At 53.6% G+C, this 23,920-nt stretch overlaps 11 protein-coding genes across 11 annotated transcripts; 7 read left to right on the top strand and 4 right to left on the bottom strand.

Annotated features, from left to right (window-relative positions):
• Nucleotides 1–217: 217 nt before the first annotated feature.
• Nucleotides 218–1,536, bottom strand: M409DRAFT_65918 (uncharacterized protein; the record flags this gene model as incomplete). The annotated part of the gene is made up of 3 exons (XM_033816719.1): nucleotides 218–977; nucleotides 1,160–1,193; nucleotides 1,353–1,536. The coding sequence occupies 3 exons, from the start codon at nucleotides 1,534–1,536 to the stop codon at nucleotides 218–220; spliced, it is 978 nt and encodes a 325-aa protein (XP_033668728.1).
• Nucleotides 1,537–2,042: 506 nt separating this feature from the next.
• On the top strand, nucleotides 2,043–2,872 carry M409DRAFT_21984 (uncharacterized protein; the record flags this gene model as incomplete). Its single annotated transcript, XM_033806128.1, has 3 exons — nucleotides 2,043–2,058; nucleotides 2,119–2,163; nucleotides 2,223–2,872. 3 exons carry the CDS (start codon nucleotides 2,043–2,045, stop codon nucleotides 2,870–2,872), a joined length of 711 nt encoding a protein of 236 aa, XP_033668727.1.
• Nucleotides 2,873–3,615: 743 nt separating this feature from the next.
• On the top strand, nucleotides 3,616–4,573 carry M409DRAFT_53796 (uncharacterized protein; the record flags this gene model as incomplete). Its single annotated transcript, XM_033812471.1, has 3 exons — nucleotides 3,616–3,757; nucleotides 3,814–3,922; nucleotides 3,973–4,573. The coding sequence occupies 3 exons, from the start codon at nucleotides 3,616–3,618 to the stop codon at nucleotides 4,571–4,573; spliced, it is 852 nt and encodes a 283-aa protein (XP_033668726.1).
• A 314-nt stretch (nucleotides 4,574–4,887) lies between these two features.
• On the bottom strand, nucleotides 4,888–6,514 carry M409DRAFT_65917 (uncharacterized protein; the record flags this gene model as incomplete). Its single annotated transcript, XM_033816718.1, has 6 exons — nucleotides 4,888–5,274; nucleotides 5,332–5,505; nucleotides 5,554–5,925; nucleotides 5,985–6,133; nucleotides 6,195–6,256; nucleotides 6,318–6,514. The coding sequence occupies 6 exons, from the start codon at nucleotides 6,512–6,514 to the stop codon at nucleotides 4,888–4,890; spliced, it is 1,341 nt and encodes a 446-aa protein (XP_033668725.1).
• Nucleotides 6,513–7,077, top strand: M409DRAFT_53794 (uncharacterized protein; the record flags this gene model as incomplete). Its single annotated transcript, XM_033812470.1, has 3 exons — nucleotides 6,513–6,750; nucleotides 6,788–6,948; nucleotides 7,054–7,077. 3 exons carry the CDS (start codon nucleotides 6,513–6,515, stop codon nucleotides 7,075–7,077), a joined length of 423 nt encoding a protein of 140 aa, XP_033668724.1.
• Nucleotides 7,078–7,893: 816 nt separating this feature from the next.
• On the top strand, nucleotides 7,894–9,540 carry M409DRAFT_21981 (uncharacterized protein; the record flags this gene model as incomplete). Its single annotated transcript, XM_033806127.1, has 3 exons — nucleotides 7,894–8,092; nucleotides 8,154–8,536; nucleotides 8,593–9,540. The coding sequence occupies 3 exons, from the start codon at nucleotides 7,894–7,896 to the stop codon at nucleotides 9,538–9,540; spliced, it is 1,530 nt and encodes a 509-aa protein (XP_033668723.1).
• A 1,671-nt stretch (nucleotides 9,541–11,211) lies between these two features.
• Nucleotides 11,212–12,729, top strand: M409DRAFT_21980 (uncharacterized protein; the record flags this gene model as incomplete). Its single annotated transcript, XM_033806126.1, has 1 exon — nucleotides 11,212–12,729. One exon carries the CDS (start codon nucleotides 11,212–11,214, stop codon nucleotides 12,727–12,729), a length of 1,518 nt encoding a protein of 505 aa, XP_033668722.1.
• Nucleotides 12,730–15,097: 2,368 nt separating this feature from the next.
• On the bottom strand, nucleotides 15,098–16,818 carry M409DRAFT_65914 (uncharacterized protein; the record flags this gene model as incomplete). Its single annotated transcript, XM_033816717.1, has 2 exons — nucleotides 15,098–16,586; nucleotides 16,667–16,818. 2 exons carry the CDS (start codon nucleotides 16,816–16,818, stop codon nucleotides 15,098–15,100), a joined length of 1,641 nt encoding a protein of 546 aa, XP_033668721.1.
• An 838-nt stretch (nucleotides 16,819–17,656) lies between these two features.
• M409DRAFT_53790 (uncharacterized protein) lies at nucleotides 17,657–19,380 on the bottom strand (the record flags this gene model as incomplete). Its single annotated transcript, XM_033812469.1, has 3 exons — nucleotides 17,657–17,956; nucleotides 18,008–18,351; nucleotides 18,402–19,380. 3 exons carry the CDS (start codon nucleotides 19,378–19,380, stop codon nucleotides 17,657–17,659), a joined length of 1,623 nt encoding a protein of 540 aa, XP_033668720.1.
• A 973-nt stretch (nucleotides 19,381–20,353) lies between these two features.
• On the top strand, nucleotides 20,354–21,994 carry M409DRAFT_21977 (uncharacterized protein; the record flags this gene model as incomplete). The annotated part of the gene is made up of 1 exon (XM_033806125.1): nucleotides 20,354–21,994. One exon carries the CDS (start codon nucleotides 20,354–20,356, stop codon nucleotides 21,992–21,994), a length of 1,641 nt encoding a protein of 546 aa, XP_033668719.1.
• Nucleotides 21,995–22,311: 317 nt separating this feature from the next.
• On the top strand, nucleotides 22,312–23,784 carry M409DRAFT_53788 (uncharacterized protein; the record flags this gene model as incomplete). Its single annotated transcript, XM_033812468.1, has 1 exon — nucleotides 22,312–23,784. The coding sequence occupies one exon, from the start codon at nucleotides 22,312–22,314 to the stop codon at nucleotides 23,782–23,784; it is 1,473 nt and encodes a 490-aa protein (XP_033668718.1).
• Nucleotides 23,785–23,920: the final 136 nt, after the last annotated feature.

Raw genomic sequence — 23,920 nt, 5'->3', positions numbered from 1 at the left:
TGAAAGTCTCACGCCAATGAAGCTCAATGTATCAGTGCCTCTGACAGGTGCTATCTTTCTTGGGAAGGCCTATCTGACCATATCTCGCTGTGAAAACTTCTTGGAGTACATCGTTTCATGACCCGGCAATGTCAGCAGACACCGTGCATATAAGACAACAAAGGAGCACGGACAGAGGACAGGTATGATTGTTCACGTTGAAGTTTCCAATACATTTTCAGAAGATATGAACATCAGCCTCAGCGTTCAACCCAGTCAGTCCTTCGCTAACCATATCAACCATAGCATCGGGGCCGCAAACAAGATACTTCGTATCATCGTCAAGGGCACCCAGCCTCTCAGCCAAGTAATCACCAGAGAAACGGGCAGGCTCCAGACCACTTCCATAGGCAGGCCGGCTAACAAGATACTCGACCTCCAGTTTGCTCGGTCTTACCATCTTCAGTCGTTCCAGCTCCCGCTTCATCATAGTATCATCTTCACTTCGACTCGCATACAGCAATATAACCTCTGTATGATCCCTCTCGTCCAGGCAGATCTCCTGAATGACGTTGAACATGGGCGTGATTCCTGAACCTCCAGCAATACAGACAAGCTTCTTGCTTGCATTACGGCGGTAGTGGAATCTACCGTGAGGCCCACGAACATGTATCGGTTCGCCGAGAGAGCGATCCTGCAAGTGATTGCCCATGACTCCGTCTTCATAGACTTTGATCGTGAGATCCAGACTACCAGCATGTGTTGGCCTCGACGTCGGCGTATAGCTTCGGATCACGGTTTTGCCAGCGATCGAAGCTCTCAAGCTGATGTGCTGACCTACAGCAAGGCCCGATCTACTGCGTTGATCCGGAAATGCCATGCGCAGCCTCCAAGCATTCTTGCCGACCTTGTCCTTCTCAATGAGGGTCAGGGGCCGGTATTTGTTTCGATCCAATGCAGTCTCCGATCTTGTCTCGACGGCTTTCCTCTCGGTCTTGCTATCGATCAGAATTGGAAAGTCGTGCAGCTCTGGATGTGACAATAAGGTTCTTTGCAGCCATCGAACAACGCTGAAGATACAGATGGATCCCGTCCCAAGTATACCAACAAGTCCAGACTTGTAGGAAATCAGGGGCTGAAATATACTCGGTGTGATCGGCCAGTCGAACGGCCGTAGAACCGAAACAGCCAAAGTAAAGCAGATGGCAGCAAAGCTATGCAACGTGGTCCACGGCTTAGGGGAATCAGTTGGGCTGTTGACCTGGTCGATACCAGGTATAGCCTCTGAGACGAAACTTGCGGCGTTTTTGATCTCATCGGCAGCGACCTATAGCAAGTTTAGCTTTGTTCAAGATAAAAGACTTGATTCGCACTCACCCATCCACTCAGACTCCCAACCTTCATTCCCTCCATGGTCTCTTCGGCATCCTCAGAGTGACCCACATCATCGAATGCCTCAGTCGCATCGCTGCCACCAGCTGCAATGAGGAGTCTGTCGCCTCCTGGGTGGTCTGAAAGGTAAGATGTTACGTCGTAAACTGCGTCTCTATAAGTCATGCAACATTCATGATAACAGAAGAGGCCATACCGTTCCCGTTTACAGCAATCCAGACATCGTTCGTCGTGTTGTGCTTGGCAAGCTCGTGGATTGAGATCTTTTCTGAAGACATGGTGTGTATCATGGACGTGCAGGTATGAAAACAGACAATTGTCAACGTGGACCCAAAGATCACAAACCTCAGTCTGAAATGTTTGTTCGGCCTCACAGAGTCTGCAAGGCGTTTGACACACGACACTGGAAATCGACCTTCCGCCGTTGTGCTGGGTCGGTCCATTGTTGGCGCATCATGCCCATGCCGTCAGGCTCTGTTGAGTGTATCTGGATACTGCTTGGTCTCGGCGTTGAGGCTCTCCAGGCTCGGCCTATTTTCTTGTCAACTCATACGTCACAAAGCATGTGAAGACCGCCCCTAATCTAGTGATCGAGAGTGAATGATTTACACAAAACCAAGCTTTTGCCCGTGAGCAGTCTGCCAGCGTCAAGCTCTAGGATCTAGCTCACGATGAAGTTCCTTTGCTGTATGTAGCTCGTTTCCATGTTAACCCAGGTACACTGGACGAGGCTGACATACTCAACAGTGCATGGAATGGGAACAAGTGGTGCCATACTTCAAGCGCAAACTCGTATGGCAACTCTGTTACCTCGATGTCGTCCTTCAGCTGACCATGTTTGCCGCGTCCAGGCCACCTCCGCTCCAAACTTCCAGACGACTGGTTATTCGACTTCGTAGACGGAGAGGTCGACTGCAACGCGGCGAAAGAAGTGAAGAACCTCTTCCCAGCCCCATACTACTGCTATTATCGCCTGCCGACCTTCGAAAATGTCCAGGAAGCACACGAACTCCTCGACGACTTGATCGAAGACGAAGGATTCGACGCCCTGCTGGGCTTTTCGCAGGGTTCTGCGTTGGCTGCATCGTACTTGCTCCACCGCCAGGAAGCACATGCTGGCAGCGTGCCGCCGGTCAAGTTGGCTGTCTTCATCAGTGCAAGCCTGCCTTTCTCCATCGACAATCTACATGGCAAAGCGGTGCAGGAGCGGGACTTTCCCATTGCGCGCCCAGAGTCGTATCTGGAGAGACCTCCGTTGATGCAGGAGGATGAGGTCCTGGCGAGGCGTTGGACGCCTGATCGAGATTCAGCTCGCCTGCGATTACCCACTGTCCACGTCTTTGGCAAGCAGGACGATTATCACGCACAGAGCAAGAGTCTTGTTGATCTGTGTGACGGGGCTGGAAGGACTGTGATTGAGCATGAGCAGGGGCATTGGATTCCCCAAAGTGAGAACATGAGCCGGAAGGTAGCGAGTGCCATCTTCGGGAGTCTTTTGTGAGAGTAGATTTAGACGATCCAATGATAGATGAGATACATGTATAGATGGAGAACAGAAGAACTAGATCTTGTTCAGCTCTTGATGATGTTCACGAGACGAGGATACTGCCCAGGAGGCAGGTGTTGGTAATGGAGTATTTGAGTTTATGCAGATAAAATTTATGCAATCTTGCACAATGCAACTACAGCTCCTTCCTTCCTACTACTACTGCCACAAGAACATCATTCCTCTTTCCCTCTCCGTCTCACTCAACTTCACAACATTTTCGCAGCTAACACTTCCTGTGATCTCTACCCAGTAGGCTTCCCTCACGTCACGTCGACACGACTCGCAGGTTCCGCTCCCTCGAACGCCCAACGACAGACGTCATCCAGCGAAAACCAAAACACACCGAGACGACCTTCGATGTCGCCGAGAGATCGAGATGAATACATCATGAGGCTCTTGAGCGTCCCAAGGATCGACGTGTTGAACGCGCGATCTGAATGTTCGTGATCACGATTGTGAAGACGAGGCGCGTCACCAGCGAGAAAACAACGAGAAGACGGCCGAGAACCACACGCGAGAGGGTCTTCGGTATGTTTTTCGAAAGATTAGATGGTTCAACATCATAGTACTGCGTAGCGATGACAGAGGTGGTGTCATGAAGAGGTAGGATACATGAGCGTTGTAGGTTGATAAAAGAGGTCAATATGTGCTTCATTGCTCCTCATTCCATTCCAATTGTATTCAACGCAGCAAACATGGTCAAGATACTCTGCCTCCACGGCTATGGCACCTCAGCGCGGATTATGGAGAGCCAGCTCCAAACCATCAGATCAATGGCGGATCCTGAATGGGAGTTTGTCTTCGTAGACGGGGAAGTCGAGTGTAAAAAGGCGCCAGGTACTACACCACGAGGCTGTCACAGACTTCTTTCAGACACTAATTCGTTCCCAAAGGGCTTGGAACCTTCACCTCAGGGCCATTCCTCTGCTACAGCGACGACTTTGCCCCATCCAACACGCGGCATAGTCATGATCTGATCACTTCTATGATCGAGGATGAAGGGTGAGTCGCACGAAACACAATCCCTCATGATGGTTGCTAACATAGTACAGTCCATTCGACGGAGTAATAGGCTTTAGCCAAGGTGGCTCTCTAACCATGAGCTATCTCCTCGAACACGCCATGGCCGGCCTTCAACCACCATTCAAATGGGCCTGCATCTTCTCCTCCGTCATCGCCTTCTCCCCAGACGACGATTTCCGCCACGACCTCCTATCAGACCTCACGCCCAAGGAGAAGAAGACCTTATCTACATACCCCGACTGCGACTTCTCCGCCCTTCGCAAACCTCAGCGCCAACTAATCGAAACGACAGCCAAGGCCTTCGCCACCGCAAAGCAGGGCGGCTTCATCGCAGCGCACACAAACGAGAACTTCTGGCTTGAGGACGACCTCTCCCAAGTTCCACGAGCGATCCATCCAAGCCTGACGTCTGCGAAGATCCCGATTCCAACGGTCCACGTAACCGGGAAGAAGGATTCAAAGGGCATGGTCGAGCTCTCAAAGCTAATGGCAGGGCACTGCGACGAGCGCTGCAGGCAGGTGCTCACTCACGCTGGCGGACACGATGTGTCGAGGCAGCGGGACGATGCCAAGAAGGCTATCAGGGCAATGGAGTGGGCTCACCGGGAGAGCGCGCAGCAGTTCTGGTAAATCCCATGCGGTTCGTGCGATGAGAAGGCCATGCTGATGGGAAATCAGTGGCAAACCTATTACGCCCAATCTGTAGACTAGACATGTACAATACATTGTAACAACATTCAAACATGTAAAGTGGAAGGGAGACATCATCAAGGCGCTGGAAATTTCCTTTCCATTCATTTCAATCTTGCCCAGTGGGTGCTCTTTCGCAAGCTTTTTCTATCCATCTAAATAACCTCCCAACTCCACAGCTCAGAAGTAGTTCTAGGAGACGTTTTGCCATTCTGAACACCAACGCCAACCACAGATAGGAACGACTCACCCCCTCAAGCCGTCGCCGAATCCACCCTCTCATGCATCGCCTTAATCGGCAACTCCTTAACCTCCAGTCCCTCCAACCCATTCGCAGGCTTCGTCTCGGGCAACCTTGTATGCATCGAATCCAGCACGGGCTCCGGCGTGACCTGCCTCGTGAGCTCCGGGCGCGGCGCCGACAGATTCGTAGTAGACTCCGGTTCGGCGCTTTGGGGCTCGGTGGTGATCTGGCGAGTGAGGTCTGGCTTGGGGCCCGCGAGGAAGGATTTGGAGGTGGGAGATTTGGGGCTGTCGAGTTTGATGCGGACGGAGTCGCGCTTTTTGAGGATGGTTTGTGCCGAGGCGAGGGCTTGGCCGAAGCCTTGGGAGGTGGCGACTTGTTCGATGGATTTGAAGTACTAAGGAGGAATGTGTTAGTTGGTCTCCGAAGGGGGGTTGGAAAGGGGTGGAAGTACCTTTACGGTCTTTACTTGGAGCTCTAGTGTTGCGTCCTCGTCGACGACGATCATGGCGTGTGGGTGGAGTTGCAGGCTGGAGAGTGTCCACATGTGGTTTACGCCGCCTTCGACACATCTTTGCAGGGCGAGGGACTTGTGGGGTCCGGTGATGATGATCACTACTTCACGTGCCTGGGAAAGTCAGTCCAGAGCCATTCCACAGATGTGTACTACACTTACGTCCAACACAGTCTGAATGCCCACGGTGAGCGCCATCTTAGGCACCTTGTTGATGTCATTGTCGAAGAACCTCGAATTGGCCAAGATGGTGTCGTATGCCAGTGTCTTGACTCTAGTTCTGCTCTTCAAGCTTGAGCCAGGCTCGTTGAATGCGATATGGCCATCAGGTCCAATACCACCAAGGAAGAGCTCAATGCCTCCCGCTCGCTGGACCTTCTCCTCATACGCAATGCACTCTTCCTCAAGATCCTCGGCATTGCCGTTCAAGATATTGATATGCGCCGGATCGACATCGACATGGCTGAAGAAGTGCTTGTACATGAACGAGTGGTAGGACTCGGGGTGTTCGCGCGGGATGCCGACGTACTCATCCTGTGCACGGCGTGAGCGGATCGTCCAGCAAGCCTCCTGATTGAGCGTTGCGAACGAACCATGTTGAACGTGATGACATCCTTGAAGGAAATCTCGCCATTCTTGTGCGCCTTGACGAGGTTCTTGTAGATCCCTTCTGGCGACGAACCTGTTGGGAGACCGAGCACGAAGGGTTTCTCAGGCGTAGGCGCGAAAGACTTGATTCGGTCTGGAGTACGAAGGTGATGAGCTTTTATCGATTTGGTAACAAGGCGGAAGGTGTAACTGACGAATGATGTAATCAGAGATGTACTTGGAGGCCGTTGCCTTGTCGTCTCGAATGATAAGTCTCCTTGCAGCTGTTCAGTCGTGGATCTGACGTGGGAATGTAGCACAGCACGTCGGAAGCTTACATTGTGTCGGGTCCTGCAATCCGGGAGAGGGTGTGCAAGGAGTGGAGTCGAGAGAATATGAAACTCTGATAAAAGCAGGTGGTCTTTTGCGGTGAGAGGAAGGAAATCAAGGCAAGGAAATCAACTGACCTTCTCTGCTGCGGTGTCAATACGGTTGCTAGGAAGATGCTACCACATGTGCGCCAGGCCTTTTCCATGGACGACGTCACACTGAAACTTTTACCAGAATGGAGCTTCGTGGCAGGAGCTCATGCTACCTCGTGGCCAGTCGCGGAAAGCCTACTCGCAGGATGGAAGCGTGAGGCAGCTGGCATATCCGACCTTGCCTACTCCGTCCTTGCTCCATACACCTGGGCACAAGACGGATCCATGCTTCATAGCGAGTCGGTAGGAATGCCGGCGGTGGAAAGTAGGATGGTGGGTGTTTGGGAGCGTAAGCTATTGATAACGAAATGGCACCTTCTCCTCAGTGGTATTCGGTTCATGTATCCATGTAGTGTCGCGTGGCCAGCACGTCGTACCTGTTGGCGTCTTCGAGCGCTGGCGGAATTGGGAGGTTGATAGCTGGGTTACATTGAACTCGCGCTCTTGCCCGAAGACTTGGCCCGTCGGGCCGCACTGCTCGGGATTGGTAAGAAGCCAGTACCGGATCGTTAAAGAGCCTCCATGTGTTTGTTGTCTTTACTCATTATGCTCTCGCAGCTTTTGCATGCGAAGTATTCTTTGACACTAATAGGATCAAATGGCCTGGATCCATTGAGTCGCCGTTTTAGCCGGCTCAAAAGTTGCAAGGCAGAGAGATTTCTTGCGAAATGTGGTGCTGTGATTCTTTAACTTTCTTGTGAGGTTTCGGAAAAGGCACGGAAACATCTGAGAAGTCCGTTAGAATAGCATACGTCGATGTAGTCAGGCTTGAAGATTCTGTTGGTGTGAATGAGTCTTTTGCTTGGTTTGCTAGAGAGCCGTTAACTTCATCTTTGGAGAATCTTAAACAGCTGGATAGCACAAACCCGACTGCTTGATACCAAGCCTGGTACTACTTTACCCGAAGCTGACAAAAAAGCAGATGCTCCCAGATAGGCGGAAGGGTTGCACGACAACCTTGCACATGGAGGAGCATGTCGTGAGCGCCACGAACGCAGACAGACGCCCTGGCCAGGGTCTGTACATCCTTATCATGCAGAAAGGTAGTGGTATGGATTCATTTCAAGATAATGGATGGTTGTGTAGGAGCAACACGCGATGTCTCAGCGAAGGTGGCCAGAGATAAGGTTTAGGTCGGCGCTAGCGGACCAGAACATGCACTAGCAGGGGTCACTTCCGCCTCCACCTCCACGTTGAAGGGAGATACTATATTGTCTCTCTTTCTTAACACCACCAGCTCGAGGGAGAAGAGCACCGCATCGCATCGTCGTACTTGATGCTATCGCGCGCACCACCGCGCATTTCCCACCCTCATTCTACGCTTGCTTCTTCTTCATCCGCCTTCAACCTCTCCTCGACCCCTCAGCAACTCTAGACCCCACCGGCACAACCTTCGCTGACGATCAATCAATCTCACGCGACACCTTCAGCAATGGCGGACGTCTCTGAAAAGGGCACGCCGACGCCTGATGTGTCTGTCCAGGACACTGCCAGCGACACTCGCCATGGCGATGTCACGCCAACGGGCTGGAAATACAAGAGCTGGAACATTGGCCCAGTGCGCTTGCCGTACTACGCCTCGCCAAAAGCCCAGCTTCTGCTGGTAGCTTTCGTGTGTTTCTTATGTCCTGGTAAGCTCAAAGACATCGCATTGGAACTCGCCCACGTGGAGCGCACGCTAATGATGGCCAGGAATGTTCAACGCCGTCAATGGACTCGGCGGTGGTGGACAGCTTAATGCGACCGCCAGCAACGACTCCAACACCGCTCTCTACTCGACTTTCGCCGTCGTCGGCTTCTTCGCCGGCACCATCACCAACACCATCGGCATCCGCTGGGCCTTGTCATTCGGCGGCATTGGCTACTCGGTCTACATCTCTGCCTATCTCTGCTACAACCACACCCAGAACCTCGGCTACATCATCTTCTCTGGTGCTCTCCTCGGTGTCTGCGCAGGTGTTCTGTGGTCCGCTCAAGGCGCGATCATGATGTCCTACCCGACTGAGAGGGAGAAGGGTCGCTTCATATCCTGGTTCTGGATGATCTTTAACCTGGGCGCTGTGATAGGTAGCCTGGTAAGTCATCATTCTTCACGGTTTGGACGGGACGATCACTAATTCAAATCGCCTAGGTTCCTCTTGGTCAGAACATCCACCAGACCAATGCGAGCGCTGTCAATGATGGCACCTACATTGGCTTCTTGGTGCTTTCGCTCGTCGGTCTTGTGCTCGCGTGGACCTTGGTGGACGCCAAGTCTGTCGTTCGCAGTGACGGATCCAAGGTGATTCTCATGAAGCACCCATCGTGGAAGTCCGAGTTGGTGGGACTTTATGAGACTCTCATCTCCGACCCGCTCGTCATCCTGCTCTTCCCGATGTTCTTCGCCTCCAACTGGTTCTACACCTACCAGTTCAACGCCGTCAACCTCGCCAAGTTCAACACCAGAACTCGCGCTCTCAACAGCGTGCTTTACTGGTCCAGCCAGATTGTCGGTGCTTGGGTCTTCGGCAATGCGCTCGATATCCAGAAACTCAAGCGTACCACTCGGGCTTACGCCGCATGGGCTGCGCTCTTTGTGTTGACCTTTGCCATCTGGGGTGGCGGATACGCCTTCCAAGAGGGCTACACGCGCGCTGAGTGGCTTACCGAGAAGGAGATTGAGGGAAGCAAGTTCTTCATCGACTGGACGGAAGGCCGCTACATCGGCCCAATGTTCCTCTACATCTTCTACGGCTTCTACGATGCGGCCTGGCAGACGTGTGTGTACTGGTTCATGGGTGCCATCACCAACAACGGCCGCAAGCTTGCCAACTTTGCAGGCTTCTACAAGGGCATCCAGTCGGCTGGTGCTGCTATCATGTGGCGCCTTGACGGCATTGGAATTCCGTTCATCAACATGTTTGCATCGTGCTGGGGCCTCCTCGCAGGTAGTCTGATCATTGCCCTGCCAGTGATGATCCTCCAGATCAAGGACACGGTCCCGCTCGAGCAGGATCTCCAGTTCACCGACGAGACCATCGACGACGTGATTGGAGATAAGCCGATCGGATCCTTGGCCACGGATGCCGAGAAGGTCTGAGTGCAACGTTGGACTTGCACGTGTCTGGAGGGACGATGGGTCACCAGGTCAGGCACCATTTTCCACAATTGTACGAGGTGCATGCGCGGTTGTGCGAATTCGGCTGTTGGCGGCTATGGATGAGTATCACGGCATCATCGAGCATGGCGTTCTTGGAGGGGTCTGTTGTTTTGTGATAACCCCGTGTGAGATGAATTGAGACCACGACAGAAGTGCGCTGTTGTAGACGGCCGCAGGAACGAAATGCAAAGGATTCACTTTAAGCTCTGCTTCACGATTGCTGCATTCAGTAATTGTCAGATCCTTCTGGATAGCGCCGAGGTGTCTCAGATGGTGCAGAGTCGTATTTCCGCACTAGCAGAAGCAGTAGCAGTAGTGGTGCCCTAGATGTAGCTGATCCTCGACAAGAACGGTACACGAGTACGTATACGCTTGACTGACGACTTTCTGTCGGTCTATCTGACCTCTTTTGCCCTTGCTCCACGGACAGAGATAAAGGATCAGTGGCTGCCACGCAGCTCGCTGGCGCCACGGCGTAGCGGGGCCCAGTCACGGCGACAGTAGCAGACGGCAGAGGCGTACATGCGGTAGGATTGAGATCGAGCACCTCCTCGCCGCGCTGCAACCAGAGGGATGCGTCGTCTGATACAGCGGAGGGTCTCGCGACTGTCTCGGAGGGCGGCACAGCGTCGTTGCTCACACACCGGATATTGCGTGCGGTACAGAGTTTCAATGGTTTTCGTCCATATGTGGCCGGCAACCTAGGCGAGTCGGCGGATGACGCATTCGTGGACGGGTAGAGCCTTGGAGACGCTGCAAGTTGTGTCGCTCGATACTACGTTACACCAGCCCATTCACTCACCACCAGCAACACCCTCCGCCGCTCCACGCCGCTCGTGATTGTCGGCGGCCCTTTTTCGCTTTTTCCCAGGCGATCGTGCCCGTCTTATTCGCGCCGCGGTGGTTGGCTGGCGGGCTGGCTGGTTGAACGTCCCCTCGTGCCGCACCATGCTCGATCGGCCGCTCCCATTGCATCCACGATGGAACCTTGAAGCCGCCCCCAGCATACCTTACTGCTACCACCAGACCACCACCAGCAGCAGCACACTACCACCCTTTGCGGCTCTCACGCCATTTCCATCCTGCCACTCCTCGCTGCAATCCTCGCTCCTCACCACTCCCAACCCTCGCCGGACCCGCCCCGCCTGAAGCACATGCCTCTCACCACTGCTACTGTTATGCCTGCCTGCGCGTCCTCATCCATCCGCTCCCTGGCCCACTTGCAATACGACTCCTAGCGTCCAGCAGTGTACCACCTCGCCTGCAACAAGGCTCTCACTGTCACTCCCTCGATCCATTGGCCTGGCCCGTCGCTGCATGCTTATAGGCAGTCCGCCTATCTATACATCTCCCGCCCGCTTCTGCCACATGACATCCGTGTAGACCTCACCTCCTTGGGCCTATCTACAGTCGCGCATTTACCCATTATTCCTTACTGCCCTCCGTCCCTGGACTCCGCCACTGCGACTCAGCTGATCTCACCGATCCGCGACTAGACGATCCTCCAATAACCGCCCTGGCAGCTTCATGACCTCAGTCGGGCTCGGTCTTGGCCGCTATTGTTTGTGTGCTTTGCTCGACTTTTGGTTCACCAGCAAACTGGGCAAAGCAATGAGCGTGATGATTCAATCGGTGGTGCGAGTGGTGCAACCGGCCTATTCTTCAAAACGGGCACGGGTGCACCATGTAGTAGAGAAGGAGGTTGACAAGAGCATGGAAGACTTCGCTGCAGAGGTACGGGGTCTGTTTGAGGCGTCGTTGGAGACAGACCGCCTACTGGCAATATCACAACAACTGCAGAAGGAATGCCGGGAAAGGCTGCTCAAGTCGGAGATATCTATGCTGCCCTCGTACCAACACACCCTCCCTACTGGACACGAGCGGGGCGACTTCCTGGCATTGGATGTTGGTGGATCGACATTTCGAATTGCACTGATACGACTTTTTGGAAAGACAAAGCCTGGAAACGATGGCTTGCAAATACGAAGGATACGGAGCTTCGCGATCGATGAGCAGATTCGCGCTCTCAAAGGACAAGCATTCTTCGACTGGATGGCAGAGAGGATAGGCGATATGCTGGTGGAGTACAACCACATCAACGGCACCACGAACGCAAACTTACCCATGGGTCTTGCGTGGTCTTTCCCTATATGCCAAACATCACCGAGGACGGGAAACCTGCTAGCAATGGGCAAGGGCTTCAACGCGACGCATGGTGTAGAAGGACAGGATCTCAGCGAGCTCATCATGAAGTCGTGTCGGCGGAAAGACCTCAACGTGGAGATGCGAGCTATTGTCAATGATGGCGCAGCCACCTTGATATCGCAGGCTTACCGAGACCCCACCACACGGATGTCCTTGATCTTGGGTACTGGCACGAACGCAGGAGTCTACCTACCTGTTGCTGCCCTTGGATCTGACAAGTTTGGGGACCGACCGGCAAGCTGGTTCGAGGCGGCGGAACACGTCCTCGTGAACACTGAGATGAGCATGATCGGCAAACAGCACTTACCCGTAACTCGTTGGGACGATCTACTGAACGCAAGACACATACTACCGGACTTCCAACCTCTTGAATACCTGATCACTGGTCGATATCTTGGAGAGATAGTCCGATTGATACTTCTGGAAGCCATTGACACTGCTGGCCTATTTGGTGGACAGACACCTGAACGACTTGACGAGGCATATGCATTGGATTCTCGAATTCTTGCAGAGTTCGAGGCCGACACGACGACCGGGCTGGACAAGGCAAGAGCAGCATTCCATCAAGCGCATCCTCTTCGCACGTCGCCGCGCGTCAGTGAACTCCAATTTGTTCGCGACGTGTCAAGACTGGTCTCACGGCGAGCGGCCGCATACCTCGCCACAGCGCTGCATGCCATTTGGACGACCCGCACAGAGTCCGAGGGACTTGCCCCGGGCGAAGCCACGCATGTTACCATCGCATGCAACGGTACAATCGTGGAGAAGTATCCTGGCTACCGCGAGCTGTGCCAGACACGCCTAGACGAGCTGTGCGTGGCGTCGGGTGCATCACGAGGCGCCGTCACGTTGAAGATGGCTCCTGAGAGCTCCATCTACGGGGCCGCGGTTGCGGTCGCGTGCATGCAAGACCAAGATCAATGACGACGAATGAAGCTTTAGAGACATGACACTATCTACTGCCCATCAGCGTGGGCACAACGAGCTCGCATCTGATGAAGAAGAGACTTTTACTCTCGAAACTACTGCATGCCTGAAAGCAACAAGGAGCGATTCGGCGCAAACATTGGCGTTTTTTTGCACACACGATACCCGCTTGGCGAACCATTTACGCCTTTGCGAAATGAATTGGAATGTTACATGAAATATGAGAGAAAGCGCAGCGCAAAGAGGGCAGGCGCTGTCGCTACTACAGGATAGAACAACGCCGTACGAAACGAAACATGTTGGATGAAGACAGACAATCAATCGGCGATTTGGGGGATAAAGCAACGCCAACAAATCTACCACTGCTACCTACACTACCTACATTCCGCTATCTCCATTGAGTATGCTCAACGAGGACGAAGACAGACACGGGATGCCTCATCGTGTTGACGTGCGAGCATCCTCCGCGGCTGGCTGACGACGCCTTCAAGTGCCATGTGCCGTGGACCGATACCGGTATACGCTCGACGCAAGAGACGAGGTTTGTTGCTGCTTGCTTGCTTGCTGTGAGGAAGGCTCGCGACGCGAGGCGCCCAAGCAAGCTGTTACGGTAACATCGCAGCAAGCAGTAGTCACTAGTGGATGGTAGCATTCATCGATCGTACTGTAGTAGCAGCAGCAAGTAGTAGATTTAATCTCATCACAACAAGCAAATTTTAGCCCCCAAACCAAACGCTCATGGATTACTTCTTTCAGTTAATCGGGAAAGGATGAATGCACGCTTTGGGAAGTGTATCTCCGCGTTGGGTGGTTGTTTTGTATGTGATTGAATTTGTCCGGCGGCGGGCGGTTGGTGGCGGCCATGTGTGATTTTTTGGCGGGAAAGGTTGCTTTGAGAGTGGATACGGACGGACGGGTATGTGTGGTTTTGAGATGTGCCGTTTAGGCGAGTGAAGTGAGATGAGAAGGAGCGTTCGTTCGTCAACTCGTGTTTGCACGGTGTTTCAATGTTGCAGGAGATGAGGTGAGCCTCACGTGGTGTTTCGGTTTCATGTCGCTGATACGGGAAGGTGTGAGAGAGGGAGGTAGTGAGTTGAAACCTCCTCCCTTCCTCCCTTCCTCCCTCCCTCCCTTTCTTCCTCCCTTGCCTACTATTGATGACGGGTTGCAATGCATCGGACAGGACTTGTGAGACGAGTAGGTAGGCTAGAAGATTACATGGCATGAACTCCTCGGAGCCGATGCTACATGCATACACATTGTGGATGAGAACGAGGTTTGATTGCGGTGGCTGGACTCGATATGCCTTGCTTTCCGCCGAGGGCCGTGGTTTTGGAGGGGTGTTGTGTGTGGTCTAGATGTCTGCTTGCACTGTTGCACAGCATGACTCCTCTCGGGCCAGAATCATGGGGAAGAACGTATGGGTGGTGGTGGTGTTCGACTCCTGGCGAGAGGCATGCTCATCAGCGCTCGTTGATGCGAGTGATGAAACAGCCCGTCGGGAATACGTAACAAGTCCTCGTATCGATGGAGTGCAATAAGCAGGAGCACGAGGATACGAGAAATCACACGGAAAGCGATCTCGATCGTATGCAACCCTTCGGACTACGTTGGGGAAAGAACTCTTCGTGATCAAGTGGTACTCCTTCAAAAAATCTCTTTCATTATGCATTAAAATGGCTCTCTGTCGTTCAAATTCAACATTTCGGCAGGAGATGTCTCATAACACCTTTCGATCTCACATTCGTCCATCGTCGTCGTGTCCCTGGGTATGTCCTTCCGGCTAGGTATACAGTCGAGCTCCTCTTTAGGCTATGCTGGACGACCTGCTCTGCGAAGATCTGCTCTCGTGCGACGACTAGTTCCGGACTGCTGGTGATCATGACGATTTTTAAATTGTAGTCATCACCAAAGACATGAGCCGCTGGACCGAGAGTGCTCGTCGCGACTTTGGAAGGCAATGCCGATCGAGTCCGCCCCAGGCACGGATGTTGTTCTGTGACCGGAGTGCTTGAGTCCAGGATCATATAGGGGATACTGTGCGGCAGAATCCGTTTTGAGCCGCATATCATGCTTCCTCTGAAAAGAGCGTGCCCGGACGCCAGGAGGTCCGTCCCATCGGCGGTTGCTCGAACCACGGTTGGCAGGCGTCTCCGACCGTTGTGTAGAGCATGCCCAGACATACGACTTCGAGTCGCTTGGCCTGTCTCCTTATCAATCGCGGAGCAGGGCATTTTAGAACTGCTGTGAACAAAAGCCACGGCAAAGGTAAACCTCGAAATCCGCGTCTTCGTCCATGGGGACCCCTTTCGAAAGCCGAAAAAACCAAAGGCTCTACTTCTCAATGCGCGTCCCCCAAATTCACTCAGCTAACGTAAAGTCGTTTGCTCCTGGACTTAGCACTCATAGTCGGGTCCCTAGGATCCGAAGGAAGCTTCGTATGATGCACCACGTGAGGTCTATACACCGCGTCCACCGGAGGCATCCAGTCATCTAATCCAAGAGGAAAGTATTCATACAAAAGATCCGCGCTCTCATCCGGACTGTTGATCGTATTGATCGAGAAGGAAGGAGGTCGAGGGGGTATGTGGAGCTTCTTCGCGGCACGGCCATCTGGTGGTGTTGCGCTGCTTCCAGCTCTGGGTGAGTCGTCTTCGACTAGGGATAAGTTGATGGGCGCGATTGATGGGCGTGGAGCCTGGGGAGGTCGCATTTGACCTGGTGAGGATCTGGCGTATGCATAGGCGGCATTTGGTGGTGTTGTTCTGGGCTCTTGCGCTGCTGTGTCGTCCGCTTGAGCTCCCGCATTGGCTTGTGCCCAATCGAAGGTATCGTTGTTCGCACCTACGTCGTTGTTATCGTAGAAGCCGGCCATTGACAATGCTGGCGCTGGTGCCTCTGTCTTCACTGGAGCAGATGTTGGAGCTTCGTTCCTGATCTTTTCTCCAGCTACCGTTGCAGCTCGAGTGGGCTGCTGTCCTGCCAACGTTGAAGACTTCCTCACATGCCCACCGCCGTTCAATGGCAAATCTTTCCTTGATTGGAAGTTGCGCGGACTTCGCCCACGAACGATAATCGCCCCAGATTGCACTTCGCAGATTGGAATCTTGCCGCCAGTCGCGAGCGTGGCCAGCACTTTCAGTCTCACAACGAAGTGCTGCTGTAGCTCCTTTCTCCTTCCATTGTTCGCTGTAGCGATTCTGAATTGCAATCGCTTCCATTGAAATGGGAAGCTAGCAAAGTCGGTGCTCATCTCTTGTACGTTCATGAGATCCAGGGGTATTGATGGTGGCTCTCGCTCCACCTTATCCTCTGGCACCGGCGCATTGGGATTCGCTGGCGTCTTCCACGGCACTGATATGATCTTGACCGAGTTGCCCTCTGTTGATTCTGTCGCGCTTATCACCAGCTCTTGCCCAATGATCGGTATCTGTTCTCCCTGGTCGGTCATGATATATCGGAGTGTCCTCGGTAATGTGATTTCTCCAGTGATCTGAAACAGATTTCGTCGATAGCAAGTGAGCTCTGACGGCGGTGGATTTGCATCTCCCGCAGACGCCCAAGGCGACTCGGCCAAGAAGAACATGCCATGGAGCTGAGCTGATAGCGATATCGTGGTTCGGCGGTAGGTGTAATCGAGGAGTGTGTAGTCGAAGCTGGGTAACGAGAAGCTGAGGAGCTTGTTGTCTCGATCGATTGAGGGCGTCTCTGGGTCCTGGGGCTCATTGTGTACTGGGTTGTCGAATGCGCTGACAACATCTGAGAATGGGTCTTCGTAGGCGCTCGCTGCGAATCGCTTGAGGTTGTGCTGCTGCTGCGGGGCTTGCAAGCCATGCAGATTGAGGTCGTCGCTCCTGTGCGCTCCCAAGTCAGTATACATGCTTCCACTGTAAGGTCACATCTCAATACAACGCAAGACATTGGGGGAGCATACCCTGCATAGCCGCCATACGTAGACTGGTGGTCGCCAAACTCAGTGGGTAGCAGCATCTCCTGGAAGGGATCCTGGCTGCCGCCGACATTGGGGTGCTGCTGCAGCGTGGCCAGGTAGGTCATGGACTGGGTATCGAAGCCGGAGAGGTCCATGATGGCAACGTCGCATTGATGCGCGCCGCGGTGTAGGATCGCAGACGGGAGCTTCGCATGAGACGTCGACCTGGATGCGAGCTTCGACCACTTCCAGTCCCTCCAGCCTCTGCCTTCCCTATTCCGGGCCTCGGCGACGGCGCACGCGGTGGTGACGAGAGAGTGGCAGCCGGTGGTGTGAGAGGGTCGAGTCGAGTGTTTGCGCACGTCGTCCGGTCTGTCTGTCTGTCTTGTCCTCCCACGTCTGCGACAGCCCAGCCTCAAGCACTATCGGCCGTCTGACCTCGACCAGTCAATGCGCTGCACGCTGGAGCGATTGCAGCTCTTGTGCGACACCTTCACTGCGCGCCGTGGTGCGAACGCATGGAGAATCCCGCCCAATGCCGGAGGTCGTTTGCTGTGTCGTTTCAGGTCGATGTCGCTTGTTGTTGTTGGAGGGGGAGGTGGTGGTCGCTCTGCCAGCGCCTGTGATCGATCCACACTTCGTCAAGTGCTGCAGGTGGAAGATCATTGCGGACGTCGTCCACAAGCACCCGGTGCCCGACCGTCGACCTGCCCTTCAGCCGCTATCATAGGCCTGCTTGAGCCGCTGCCGGCCGTCAGGCGGTCCAGGCCTCGACAAGAGGTGGAGAGGCTTTCCGGTATCAGGCACGTGAGCGGAATAAACTTGTGGGACATCGATAACGGCTCGTATCGTGGATGTATTGAAGATAGCATGTCTCATGGCAACACCATCATACTGAAGACAGAGACATGAAGCGTGATTGCAAGGAGTGTTTCCAACATCAGGCCGTTTCATTCACAATCTCTGTACACTGTCGATATGCTTTTGTTCGTTTCAAGCCTCCAAGGTAGAGCCACTAGTACTACCCTTCAACTTCTCCTTCGCAATCCTTTCCCTCTCCAAGAAAGCAGCCTGCTCAACACGACTCTTCTTGACATCAACGAAGAATAGCAAGAACAAAAAGCTGGCCAAACTCAAGGCGAACAAGAAGTAGAACGGCGACGAGTTGTTGCCGGTGTCGTCGATAATGGCACTTGAGATGAAGGGACCGATGAACGACGATGTCTTGCCGATGATGGAGAAGAGGCTGAAGAAGAGGAACTCCTTGCCGCGGGGTGTGACTTCGGAGATCATCTTGAATTATGTCAGTCGAGGGTCTTTACATGGCGTGGAGAGGTGGCTTACGGTCTGAGAGTAACTATACCAGGGGCAAACGAACAAGCCATAAAAGACCTGATACACCCAGACTTCCCATACATGATGGAAACCGAACCGGTTCGTCCAGATACCAATCATGCCCCAACCGTCCAGGAGAATGATTCCCACAGCAACAGCGTTGAACATGGTCTTGGTCGGTAGTTGAAAGCGCTTCTGGATGTGCCAGAAAGCGAAAATCCCAACAGCCTGAGCAGCAATTCCGACGATGAGGATGTATGTCAGTTCTAACGTATTGTAGGCTACGATCGAGTTCTGTAGCGTGCCGATAACGGTGACTGTTGTATTGAGGGAGTCGCCGAGGAGGAAGTAGCCTGAGTTCTCTCAGTATAACGGCAAACCTTCAACAAATCATTAGACTCACCAATGAGATAGAACAAGCTTTGCTTGAGTTGCCAGATCTCCTTGAAGGCACGCCAGAGCTGCCAGAAACCTGCAAGCACAATGTTCATGCCAGGATCCTGACCAGGACGTCTCTTCTCCATGAAGAACCAAGGTATCGCTACCAAGATCCACACTCCCGATGCAAACGCAATGAGTACACTCAGACCCCAGTTGTTGTTCGCCGTGCTGGCATTCACGTTCAACCCAAACATGATCCCAACGATGATAGCGAGGATGAAGATCTCGCCGACACTTTGAGTGACGAAAGCGTTGTTGCTAAGCTCGTTTCGCTTCATACTGTCGGCATGGTCGTACTCTTCGCGGCTGATATCTCCATTCTCATATTGACCTGCCTTTTCTCGCATCTCTTTGGTGTTTCTGGCCAGTCCCGGGAAAGCTGCCGTCCAGTATGTGAGGCACAGCTGGTAGGCGATCAGTCCAACGATGTACAGCCCAAGCCCGGTTTGCCAGTCGTCCGCAGTATGGACCCCCAGCCAACCGAACCCGATCCCCCACGCGATCAAAGAGAGTACGATCAAAATGTTGGGCCTGAACGTTCCAAAATCGGCATATGATCCAAGGATGAGAAACACGACAATCTGGATCGCGAAGCTGATTCCGTTGCAGAGCAGGATGATACTGTTGATCGTTCTGTTCGAGCCCGCAAAGTACAGGATTTCATTGTCAGGCCCTCCAATGGCCTCAGCCTTTTGGTACAGCAGATTCTGGGCAGCGGTAGGACCGAAGTTGAACAGACTCAGGCCATTGTTGCCGATGTAGTACGAGTAGTATGCCCAGATCTCAAACCTCCCGGTTTCGTATCTTTCATCGAACTGGTCTGGCGCGACAGGTCTGTCCTCTTCGATGAAGCTACCATCTGCAGTCTCTTTCACTCCTCCTTTGGTTGGATCTTCACCAAGCGCGGCGACTTGGGCCAATCCGGGATCATTGGCAGCCATGGCTGGCTAGGGGTCTCCAGAAGTAGAGATGCTTGTGACTGAGCATGGACCGGCTGCCTACGCCTTTTGAAGTATCCAAGCTCTTTCTACGATAGTCGAAATACGGTAATTCGATGCACGCGATAAACAATGACGACGCGGGCGATATCGTTGTGAGATGCGATTGGGAGGAAGATGCTGTGGACGGAGAGGGACGGTATGCTTGAAAGGTATATAGAGAAGGACCGCGAGTACCTACCTGATAGCGAAGGCGTGCTTGCCGACGAGGCCGGAGTAGTGGTAGATCGTCTTGCTGGTCGTGCTGTGAGAGGAGGACGAGCTGCGAGACGCTGCAAGTCCATCTCTGCTCGCCTGCGCCGCGCTTGTGGGCGAAAACTCTAATCTTATCTCGCCGTCTGCCCACTGGCTCCCGTCGCCGGGCTCTCCACGTGGGACTTCCAGCCTCTTGTTCTGTCGTCTTGAGAACAGAACCATCTTCATCAGAAAGACCATTCAATTCCGCTTGAATGTTGGCTTGACGTTGGCGACAATGGCACCAAAACTCTTCGATGCATTGGCAAAGGCTTGACCGAGCTTGTGGCCACCTGATCTTATCAAGCCTTGCGGACCCTTGGACGGCACGTCCACGCACACTCGGCGGCGACGGCAAATCTAGAACCCTTGGCCACGATCACTGTGCAGATAGCCGAGTACTCGTCTGATGACAGATTACGGGACCGGATCGGACGACAAGTCAAGAACATTGAGCGAAGGCTATATCAAGAATCTGGGAGACAGAATGTCTTGCGGCAACTACTGGAAATAAAACGTCACTGACGGCTTCTGACGGCCGCCGAACTGCATGCGACACGCCGCTTGGGATGTTCTGATATCTCGTTCGGTTGTTGGAGAGCGAAGTGATGTAAAACATTGCCTCTATGCTGCTACCTCATCCATCATCAGCCTGCACTGCACATCGAGTAGAGTGTCCAAAATGACGGATCACTTCGTGCCTTATACACCGGATGACATCTCCATGGAGTATCACCAATTGCTGGGCAGCTTCCTACCCCAAGGAGAGAGCGATAAAGGCCCTACGTTATGTGCGGCCGAAAGTAAGGACCCTTCAGCCTGGTTGACCATCTTGCAGAGATCATTGGGCCTGTCGAAGCGGGACCAGTCCGATTTTGTCCTCGACTTTGCATATGGAGAAGATATGGCATCGCAGATGTGGGACACACCTTTGCTGCGAGCCATCGTGTCCAAAAACATGGAGAATGTCCATCTCCTCCTTGAGCATGGAGCGAATCCCAATGGTGTGGATTGTGATTCTCAGGCTTCCTACGCAAGACGTTTTAGACGAGTTAAGTCGGCGACAGTAGACGTGCGCGATCGAATTGTTCAAATATCACAAGAGGACGTAGGTGACTCTACTACACAACTTCTTACATTGTCGAACGATGAGCTCGCTAGGAGAACTTCCACCATCTCACCTTTCTGGGCGTTTCCAGACGCACTGCCTTTGGGCTACTCCGAGAATGGTGATCTACTACATTCAGTGCTCATGGCAGCACGGACGACGACTGAGATCCTCGAGGTGATACTTCGCGCAGGCGCCGACGGGAGTGCATGGACGACTAGCCAGCCTGATGAGCTCCCGAGCGAAGACCTTCTGAGACCTTCAGCACTCTGTGTCTCGACTCCCTTGCATGCTGCTATCGACTCAGGAAATGCACTGGTTCTCGATGCTCTTCCGGATCGAGGCTTCAACTCCAATGCAAGAGCTCTGATTGCCGGATGTCAAGCACTGACTCCTTTGCAGCACGCCGTTGTACATGACAAGCCTGAGCTGTATCAAAGACTTGCTGTGCATCCACTGGCAGATTCAAGCATTGTCACCCCAGTCCTCAAGGTCCACGTGTTGCACTTCGCAATCGCTCAACTTGATCTTAACCTAATCGATGTTATAGGTCTGCCACTCTCTGCCGCTATGCCCACAGCACTTGGACACACTCTTCTGCATGTAGCCTGCATGCCTCGAGACGAGTCCCAACTCCAGATGTTCGCGCCAAAGGTGCGTCAGTCTGTCCACGATATGAGAACGCTACACGTCCAGCAGCAAAGTTGGCCAGCAGCGATATATCAATTGGCACTTCCGCGCGCTGGTCAGACAGAACTACCAGCTGAAGATGGCCCTGCAGACTACCCTACACGTTTGCCTCGAATGAACTGGTTACCACTGGAAGAACGAGTCGAAAGATCTGAGACCGACCGACTTCTTGGCATGCCAGCCGTGGACGACTTCAATCGCCAGCTCGCGGTTATACAGACGCTGGTGATGGAGCCTGGCCCTGCAGAGACCCTCAAGATAGACATTTACGGCAACACGGCCTTGCATTACTTGGCATCATCCCGCATAGTGAATGACGATGCTGTAGCATGGCTCAGAAAGCAGGAGCACGGCGATCAAGTCTGGCGAACAGCAGCCAATCGCTGGGGATGGACTCCGAGCGACGTATGGAAAGACAATGTCACAACCATCGAACCAGCGCAGGAAAGCCTCAGGTATGTCAATACGAGAGGCGGACGGTCTCGGAGAGGCATTGCAGGTACACTCACCCGCGGCAGGCGGTGATCAGGCTGCGTGAGGCCAGACTACTGCCCTCGGGTCTTTGTCAAGATACCATTGTCCTCGCCTATCCCCCAATGCCTTGATATGCGTCATTCAACTATCAACAAAGGCATTGTCAGTCAGAGCATCTTGCAACAAAAGAGGACTTGTGACACTCGCCGCCTAGTTAATGAGATTGTTGTCCTGGTCGAGTGTCGTTAGTACAAATACCGGCGAGTAACTTGCTTCGCGGCTCCAGACTTTACTAACGTTAGAACCACCTCCCCCCTCGTTGACGAACATTCGCTCAGGTAGCAAATCGACATCAACAACCAGACATCATGCAGACCACCGACCAGCTCACTCAGGCCCTGGGCAATCTTGCTCTCAACTCTGCTCACCAGCCTGACCCTGACGAGAACGGCAATGCGACAAGCAACCCTCACCACTTACTGACCTTCGATTACCCGGCGATCGATCTCCTGAACGATGTTCTCGAGGTCTACCTTCCCGAGCCTCACCTCGTGATTTGGAGACCACGACCACAAGCTCTGATGTTCCATCTCGCCATGTGGAGCCCAATGAGTCTCTTCTACACGATGGACCCCACTGCCCCCAACTACGACATCAGCCAAGTCGACAACGAGAAGGCTGCGTCTTTCGTGAGGACGGTGGATGCCCTGCGCAAATCGAGTGGAAGTACCACCATGTCGATCGTCGTCCACGTCCAGAAGACCGTTCCCGAGATCCTCATCCGACTTTCTACGACGTTTGATAAGTCGAGCACGACCAAGACGACATTCTGGGACCTCAACTTGACGGATTGGCAGGCCATCATGGCGATTTCACACCCTTGGATCGAGGTCCTCGGAGACGTGGTATACCGCAAGACAACTCGATCTTTCCTGGCGGCCGAGGAGAAGCTAGAGCAGCACTGTCCCATCCTGCACCGCGAGGACAATCGACAATGGGCTGATCAATGGGGTAGCGGCTCAGCGAACCCAGCTAAGAAGCTGCTCATCAAGTACCTCCGATACCTCCACTCCGACAGAGTCCTGCCCTTTGACCAACTCGAGCAGGACGGCGGCACCATCCAGCTTCCTTGCGGGCACGACCTCTCCATCACGAAGGAGCAGATCGAGAACTCCACCGAAGCAGAGTGCATGAACGCCACCTGCACCTTCTGCCACACTCGCATTCTCCCGACAGAACAATACGAGGAGGCGAAGATGTGCGAGCAGTCCTACAACATCCTTGAAGCCGCAACCCTAGCCGACGCATGGACCGGGCTGGATCGCGAGGTCGTCGACAGCCGCACGAGAACCCTCAGCAAGACCGCCGTCATGCAAGCCCTCCCCGTCGCCATCGCCAGCCTCAAGCTCCCCGAGATCATCGAGTCCACGCACATGTCGCCCGCCTCGTTCCCGCAAACCTCGATCGCGCTGCGAGCGTTCCAGAAGTGGTTCGAGGAGGACAACGACTGGTTCGAGGAGGAGCCACAACAGCAGGAGGACACCATCCAGCAGAGCCCGTGGGGTCTTGCTTTTGACCTGCAGGGCGATGTTGAGCGCTTGATTGTGGCGGAGGGATTGGGGTTCCCGCCGACTTGGCGCAAGTTCATCAGGGTCGCGATCAATCGCGCGGTCAATCTCGCTACTTTGAGGAGATGTTCGAAGTTGGGTGGGGGACATGAGGGTGTGCATATGCATGGTCGGAAGGTGTTTGTGAGCGTGCCCTATGAGCTGAGTGGGGATTCTACTTTTGAGATGGGCGAGATGCGCGAGGCTTTGGATGTGGAGATGGATGATGATTGAGTCTTTCTTTAGGAGGGGGGTCAGCTTGATACAGTGTGCTTAGGATTGGAGATTCGGTCTTTTGGGATAATGTAGACTACGGCAAATCAAAAGGAGGGCTTGTGCTTGTTTGACATCTGCGGTTTTCACTTTGGCC

The sequence above is a fragment of the Zasmidium cellare genome, assembly GCF_010093935.1.
Source record: "Zasmidium cellare ATCC 36951 unplaced genomic scaffold M409scaffold_14, whole genome shotgun sequence".
Taxonomy (NCBI): Eukaryota; Fungi; Ascomycota; class Dothideomycetes; order Mycosphaerellales; family Mycosphaerellaceae; genus Zasmidium; species Zasmidium cellare.
Note: the sequence above shows the minus strand (reverse complement) of the source record. Positions and strands in the feature narration are given on the sequence as shown.